The sequence below is a fragment of the Sinocyclocheilus grahami genome, unplaced genomic scaffold, assembly GCF_001515645.1.
Source record: "Sinocyclocheilus grahami isolate Dianchi unplaced genomic scaffold, SAMN03320097.WGS_v1.1 scaffold450.1, whole genome shotgun sequence".
Classification (NCBI taxonomy): domain Eukaryota; kingdom Metazoa; phylum Chordata; class Actinopteri; order Cypriniformes; family Cyprinidae; genus Sinocyclocheilus; species Sinocyclocheilus grahami.
In genome coordinates, this window is record NW_015505629.1 from 1,314,995 (window position 1) to 1,323,612 (window position 8,618).

The 8,618-nt window shown below is 42.1% G+C and overlaps 1 protein-coding gene across 1 annotated transcript in view; it reads right to left on the reverse strand.

Annotated features, from left to right (window-relative positions):
- Positions 1-3,708: 3,708 nt before the first annotated feature.
- The window catches only part of LOC107552439 (mitogen-activated protein kinase kinase kinase 11-like), a 21,534-nt gene continuing 16,624 nt past the window's right edge, over positions 3,709-8,618 (reverse strand). Inside the window, exon 8 of the mRNA XM_016234322.1 lies at positions 3,709-6,262. Within this exon, the coding sequence (XP_016089808.1) occupies positions 5,679-6,262 (584 nt within the window). The 3' untranslated portion in view covers positions 3,709-5,678. The remainder of the gene's footprint in view (positions 6,263-8,618) is intronic.

The window sequence follows — 8,618 nt, forward strand, 5'->3', positions numbered from 1 at the left end:
GGGGGTGTGGACGGGCCCCCAACTGCACTGGCACATCAACTGCCTAAAGTTGCTAGCAGTATGCCTTGCCTTGAACCGTCTTGCTTACGAGGCAAGAACGTGCTGGGCGCATGGACAACCCTGCGACCGTTGCGTACATCAACCGACAAGGTCTGCGCTCCCGTCGTATGTCGCAACTCACCTGCCACCTCCTCCTTTGGAGTCAGAACCATCTGAGGTTGCTTCGTGCCGTTCACATTCCGGGCCTGCACAACCGTGCAGCCGACAAGATGTCTCGAGCTGCGCTCCCCGGAGAGTGGAGACTCCATCCCCAGACGGTCCAGCTGATTTGGAGACGTTTCGGAGTTACTCAGGAAGACCTGTTTGCCTCTCCAGAAAACTCTCCCCTCCAGCTGTTCTACTCCCTGAACACTCGGCACAGACACACTGGCACACAGCTGGCCTCGGGGCCTACGCAAATATGCGTTTCCCCCAGTGAGCCTTCTTGCACAGACACTGTGCAGAGTCAGGGAGGACGAGGAGCAGGTCCTGCTTGTGGCGCCCTACTGGCCCACTCGGACCTGGTTCCCGAAACTGATACTCCTCGTGACAGCCCCTCCCTGGCAGATTCCTCTGAGGAAAGATCTACTGACTCAGAGACGGGGCACCCTGTGGCACCCGTGTCCAGACCTCTGTAAACTTCATGTCTGGTCCCTGGATGGGACGTGGAGGTTCTAGGTGACCTACCCCAAGAGGTAGTTGACACCATCACTTCAGTGAGAGCACCGTCTACAAGACACGCTTACGCCTTGAAGTGGAACCTGTTCGTCGAGTGGTGTTCCTCTCATCAAGAGGACCCCTGAAGATGTCCGATCAGAGTCGTGCTCGCCTTCCTGCAGCAAGGGTTGGAGCGAAGGCTGTCTCCCTCCACCCTTAAAGTTTATGTCACTGCTATTTCTGCTAACCACGACCCGTAGAGTGGAGAACGTTGGGGAAGCACGACCTGGTCCATCAGGTTCCTTAGGGGGGGCGAGAAGGTTGAACCCTCCTCGTCCTCCCTCTATACCTTCTTGGGACCTGTCTCTGGTCCTTGAAGAACTACAGCGGGTCCCATTTGAGCCTTTGCAATCAGTTGAGCTGAAGTTTCTTTCAATGAAGACTCTGCTCCTGATTGCATTGGCCTCCATCAAGAGGGTAGGGGACCAGCACGCATTTTCAGTCGACGAATCGTGCCTAGAGTTTGGGCCGGACTGGATAGTGGATGCCATCACCCTGGCTTATCAGGCACAGGGTGTGCCCTGCCCTGTCAGGTTGTGAGCTCACTCTACTAGAAGCGTTGCATCCTCCTGGGCTCTGGCTCGTGGTGCCTCGCTGACAGATATTTGTAGAGCTGCGGGCTGGGCGACCCCCAACACATTCGCTAGATTCTATAGCCTTCGTGTGGAGTCGGTCTCCTCCTGTATTCTCACCTCAAACAGGTAGAGGCACTGAGAGGCCCCGGTTCAGTGTCGGCTTGCTAAAACTACTCCAGAGTGTCCATACTGTAGACCCTGTCGAGCTCCTCCATCCCCTCGGCAGCAAGATGTGGCGGAACATCTGGTGCCAGGTCCTCACTCTATTATGAATCCTTGAGAACCGGTAGAGGGCTGGGTTCCATATGTAGAGACCTAAATACGTGTAAAGTCCACGGTATAGCCTCAGAGCCCGTGTTTCCCCGGCAGACTTCTGCCGTTTCCAAGAGGGTTATAATCACCTCTAATCTTCCATATGCACCTAAATGGTTGTTCATATGTGTAAGTACTTCCGAAACCTCCTTCAGGAAGGATGGGGCTTCCGCAAAGTTCTTGTTCCAAGAGGTATGGTTAAGTTTTCCCAGTGTTATCCAATCTCACTGAGTGGGTAGTGCTATGACAACAGTGACAGGTCTTCTTGTTGCAAGCCCCGGCCTACACCAAAAAGGGGTGCAGGAGGCTCGCACAAGACACTGGAAGGGGCAGCATTCCCTGAAGGTGGGAATGGAGATGTCACGTCCCGTCGCCACGGCTGCTGTACCACCGCTGAGCGGCCGGGTCACCGGCTCGGCTCCTCAGCGAAAACCTATGCGTATGCGTTGCATCTGCTGCCTATTTATACTCACCCTGCGATCAGCGGCAGCTGGATGCAATCACCGTATTTTACACTCAAAGTAGATTGGTCTCCCTAGCGAGATTCCCAATTCATCGGTCACTGATGTGACATCTCCGTTCCCTCCTTTAGGGAACGAGGGTTACAATACGTAACCGAGACGTTACAGCGACTCCTACAGGAGACACTGAATCTCAACACATAATAATAACAATGCTGATAAAGTTATGAAATATCTCATGTTCACAGACATAGGCCTGTCGCAACAATCAATATATCGACTTATTGCGCAATATACGTACATGACCGCAATAATTTTTGGTGATGCAATATATCGCCCATTATATTTACTTAAAGGGGTCATATGATGTTGCTAAAATATGCTGTTACATTATGATTATATATTCAGTGGCATGAAACGGTATTTAAAATGACAATAATATCACATCGCTATTTTTTCTGGGGCAATATATCGCACAACAAAAAGTTGTTATCGTGACAGGCCAACCCAGACACTCAGTGTGCCAATATCACAATAAACAAAAATGTAATTTAAATTAAAATCAGCATTTATTTAAAATTCTTAATTCCACTTTAAAATATACAGTGGGTACGGAAAGTATTCAGACCCCCTTAAATTTTTCACTCTTTTTCTTTTTTAATAAATCTGCAAAAATGTCAACAATTCTGTGTTTTTCTGTCAATATGGGGTGCTGTGTGTACATTAATCAGGAAAAAAAATTAACTTTATGCAAAAAAAAAATTAGCAAATGGCTGCAATATAACAAAGAGTGAAAAATTGACGGGGGTCTGAATACTTTCCGTACCCACTGTATCTAATAGAACAGGTCAGATTTCTGTTATAGTACTAATAAACTGAATGAGTTACCAGCTTTATATATTTATCATCAATAAATCCAATTTGTTGTGGTCTCGTGCATTTTAAATAAGTATTGCCTATTCCACAGCAGGTTTATTATAGTTAACGAAAACTATAACAAACAGCAAAAAAAAAAAAAGTGACTGAAATAAAATGCAATTCTTTTTTATTTCAACTGGTTGACAAGGCATTTCTCATTTTTGTTTAGTTTAACTTGATACACCAAAATCACTAAAAGAAAAACTTAAATAAAAATGATATATATCAATAAAACAATATATAATAAAATACATTTATTATTCATTAAAAAATGAAATGCAAATATCTAATATAGTATCTCAATGAAACTAAAATAACACTAGCCATATTTATTCATGATCATACTGAATTATATCCAGTATATGGTCATATTTAAACACTATAAAACTTTACCACGATTCGACAAAAGACACTAGATTTTCGTTTTTTCACAAACTAACTTGTATCTTTTCCCATGTTCGTTACAGATGGTGAGAATCACAAGCACAGGCACAGTTTTAGAGTCGTGTTAAATTTTATTTGGTCTTGCTCCTTTTTGCAGTCTTTTTCTCTTTTTTTTTTTTAAATTGAAAAGTTCCACAGGTTAAAACCCATTACAATTAGCAAAATAAACATTCAGCCTTTAATACAGAAACAACACACTCACGATTGAGCTCACACACGCGCACAGACGCACGCACGCACGCACGCACGCACGCACGCACACACACACACACACACACACACACACACACACACACACACACAGAGAGAGTAATGGAGTGATTAGGCCCAGCCCATTGAGAATAACACTCACACGACAGATGTTATACGGGCTTCAACAGAACTGAATATATAGCAATAAGCTTCAATTAAAACACGAATCATCATCAACAAGAAATCTTCCCCTCACACAGAAGATTCTCCCTCAAATCGGCAAGTTTTTAGCAGGTAGTGGAAGATGAGTGTGAACGTCCGTGAGCCTGAGAGACGCCTGGAGTGTTTTGGTCGAGGAAATCTCAAAAACCATGAGCGTAAAAGAAGAATTCAGATTCTCTTTTCAATCAAGGCACACAGTCCCACTCTGACACTGTAAAGCACAGATTTGGCCATTTGCAGCACCCATATCTCCACAGACTCCAGTGAAGAACCGAACAAAACCTAAAGATATGTCTTAATATAAAATACAATAAAGCATCCTAACGTGGACTGTGTCTCTGACCCTTAAATCTCTTGAATCCAGTGTGTTAAAGGCCTCAGTAATAAATATGACTAGCTTGCGATTAGCTTTATTCACCATCATCCTCATCACTAATGAGGAGAAACGATCTGCTCGCAGAGGTGTTTGTGAACGTCAGTCAGAAGACAGAGATATCCAGCAGGAGCACCCCATATCCGTGGAAGCTTATTTTCACCACAGAATACAACATGAAAAGGCTAACTGCAACTTTTTATCCTGCAATTTGTACTTTTTTCTGACAGTTCTACGTTTATAACTCACAGTTGAGACTTTAACTCAGGTATAACCTCAGAATTGCGAGACATTAATTATGAGATTGTTCCAATGACCTTTTTATTCCGTGGCGGAAATGAGCTTCCATATGCAGAAGGAGTTTCACCGGCAAGTCTTGTTTTCCGATAAAAATGATCGATATGAATTGAGTTTGCTGCTTAAAACAAGAAAGAAAATTTGGAGGAAGAAATATAAACTTGTTTCCCTTTGAATTAAGTTCAGTTTTCTTACACCATGAACACATTTCTTTCTTGCTTTAAAAACTCATTTTGATCATTTTCATCGGAAAACAAGACTTTTCAGTTTGCATCTCTAGTAAATGTATTTTGACTTTTGAATATTTAGATATTATGTACTGGAAATCCAACCTAAAATCAACTGGATGAACTTTTGTCAAAAGCACCTACACTGAAAAACACAAGTCTCGTCGCAATGCCAAAATGTTTTAGCCATTAACAACATTTTGTGACGTTTGAGAAATATAAAATGGATTTCCTCTCAATGCATCTGAATTCAAGACGATTTAAATATTATTTTACTGGAAAACCAGACAGAACTACTGATGATGAAAGTGATTTGAGGTTTACGTATTGCTTCGGACTAAAACTCTACCTGACGCTTTTCAGTCCAACGTTTGGCGAGCCAACACGATGGTATCTAAAAAAAAAAAAAGATTTTGTGATTTCATAATCTCAGGCTGATCTGTATTTCTACTTCTGTCAGCTGATACATCCCCATAATCTCAACTCAAACACCACCAGCGAGGTCAGCAGAACGTTTCTCGACTCATTCAGGGACGCGTGACGTGGATTATGAAACGCAACTTTTGTCGCCTTCAGAGACGAATGTGGGCTGAAACGAGGAATCATTTTGAAATCATATGACAATAACTACATCACATTTGAGACCAGATAAAGCGATGCAACGTGTGCGTATCTACTTAAGCGCAACTAGAGGCCGTTAAGACCCTGAGACAGTGCTGAAAGACAGGAAGACCAACCAATCAAGAGAGGAAGACACTGAGGTTTTGTGACTCCCGGGAGGAGTCACGCTGCTGAATGAGCATTCAGAACCCATCAACACATCAGCAGTATTGGGTCAAATGGAAATCTCCTTGGTTTTGTTTCCCAGAATTGGCATGGACCCTCGTTTGCGGGACAGTGTTCAGAACCTGTCGTCTCTGAGAGGAGCTGGTGATCTGAACGGACTGAGGCCGAGGCTCCGGTGAGGATGGACCCTCTCTTTGGTGCCGCCCATCCAGCCCAGGTCTATGAGCGGCGAGTCGGCCGGGTTCAGCGGCGCCACCCTGAGCGACAGATTGGGACTTCCGTTGGTGGAGCAGGGCGCCGAGCGCGAGGTGGGGAAGGGGGCCGAGAAGGGGTCAAAGGTTGAGGCGTGGTCCGAGTTCATGGAAGGGTCGAACTTCAGATTAAAGGGATCACAGTCCGGGGAAGGGAAGAGGTCACAGTTTGTGAAGGGGTTTGTTGGCGAGGGCTGGTACCCCAGTCGAGGGCTCGTGGGACTGCTGACGGCTTTCTTGGCGCCCGGTCTGTCCGTCACACCGGCCGATACGAAGCTCCACGGGTCGATGCGGGGCCGGTTAGGGGACGGTCGCGGCCGAGGGACGATGTTGACCTCCAGACGCCGCGTTTTAGGGCTCCACAATCGGGGGTGTGGATACAGGGCGAACGGCAGCAGAGACTTGTCCTCGGCCTCAAACGTGTCCTGACACAGCGGAAGATCCAACACTAGTAGAGAAGACAGAGAAGAGGATTAGCTATGGTTAGTGAGTGAAAAATATTTTGAACCAAAGTTCAATGCTTAATTAACGGTTCTGAATAGCTGTACAGTGTTAAATGCAAAGATGCATTTTTCATAGATTTATTGACTCATTCCATAATTGATTACTTCACATGGTTGTGAAACTGAACTCAATCAACGATGATCTGACTTTAACTGAAAAATCCACCATTTACTATCGCCTTCTTTTTAGAGCTGCTCTACAGCAGAAGTGAATTGTGTCTGCATCACTGGAACATTATTTTCCTCTTGAACACTGTAAAGCTGCTTTAACACAATCTGTACTATAAAGTGCTATATAAATAAAGGGGAGTTATTAAAGTTAACTAAAACTAAAATAAATTTAAAAATCTTACTTGAAATAAATGTCACTGAAATAAAATTAATAAAAACCTAAAATGACCACAACTAAAACAGAAATAAAACAATTTAAAAATGATATATTATAAAACAAAAACTGATAAAAATGACAAAAAACACACAACAAATTACTAAAATTGTAAAATAAAAATTGAAAACTGAAAATACAAATATAAAAACTAATTCAAGTTATTAATAAAAACTAGAATAGTATCTCAGTGATACTAAAACAACTGTTTATATGGTGTAATAACTGACCCAAATTATTAATGCACACATTATAGCTAAATCAACACAAACAAATTATTTTAAACGGTTCAATGGTCTACTGTCAGTTTTCCTTTATACATTTTTGTATTGGTGCATGCATTTGTATTTTTTAATTTACATTTATGAATTTGGCAGATGGTTTTATCCAAAGCCACTCACGTTGCATTCAAGGTTTACATTTTGATCAGTAAATGCATTTCCTGGAAATCAGACCATTGGCTTGGCATTGCGAGCTAAAACCGTAAATGCAAATGGAAAACTGAGATTTTTACTGTAATTTAATATGTGCAATAAATATTTTTGATCTACTTTCTGTTTGGTCCAGACAGCAGTTCCTCTGATGGGTTTTTATACACACACACACACACACACACACACACACACACACAAAACAGCACACTTGAGAACTTGTTTAAAAGTTCTGTGTAATAATTAATCAGAACTGTTAAACAGAGACAGTAAAGTAAACTAATGAAGATGGAGAATGCTCTGTGCGCTAGGGCTGTCAAAAAAAATTGAAATTTCGAATATTCGTCGAATTTAAAATAAAAATCCATATTGAATGTTGCATTCGATCACACACACACTCACACACACACTCACACTCACACTCACACACACACTCACACACACACTCACACACACTCACACACACACTCACACACACACACACACACACTCACTCACACACACAGCACACTTGAGAACTGAAGATGACCAGCATCATCCACTGACTACTATCCCTATTAACCAGCCAGGAAGGAAATCAGATGATGATATATTGTTTAAATGTGCCAATATCAGCCTATTATGTAAATTGGCCACTATATCAGTCCATCAGTGTAAATACATCTAAATGTTGCTTTAGATGCAGCTTCTGTGCCACTTCTGCATCAACAAAATCCATTTTAAAACCACAGATTTAATGTTTGATAACAGCCTATAGTGTTTTACTATTCTAAATGAATTAACTGATTAAATGCAGGAATTTTACATTAAATATGACGACAACATCTAATAATAATATACTGTTTATATATAACATAGTATATAACACTTTGTTTAAAAGTTCTGTGTAATAATTAATCAGAACTGTTAAACAGAGACAGTAAAGTAAACTAATGAAGATGGAGAATGCTCTGTGCGCTAGAGCTGTCAGAAAAAATTAGAATTTCGAATATTCGTCGAATTTAAAATAAAAATCCATATTGAATGTTGCATTCGAATTTTAGGTGTGCGTCAGGAAGCCTTATCAGCGGCGCACGAGATGCGATGACGATGTGAGTGTCGTTGCATTATAATGCTTTTGTTAGTCTATCCAGTTGAAGCCACTAGATGCGGCGCTAGTGCGTTGTTCATTAAAAATATTGCGGGAAAAGAGAACATCAATGCAGAGAAGATCTTGTTTACATCATATTTCGCACATTTTCTAGAGGGACATCTATCACCGTTGCACTCGCATCTCGCACAAAAGAGCCACATGTTTAGAAAGCCATGTAAAATTAATGCAAGTTTATCTCGAGACTTTATGGCGTGTTTTTTCCCCATCCCACTGCATCGCATGTTTGTACTCTGAAAAATGTACTCTGTGTGATTGGCTTTCGGCCCTTTGTATTATACTACACATACATGCACGATGCCGTTTTGTTTATAGTTGTTTAAGCAACTTAATTA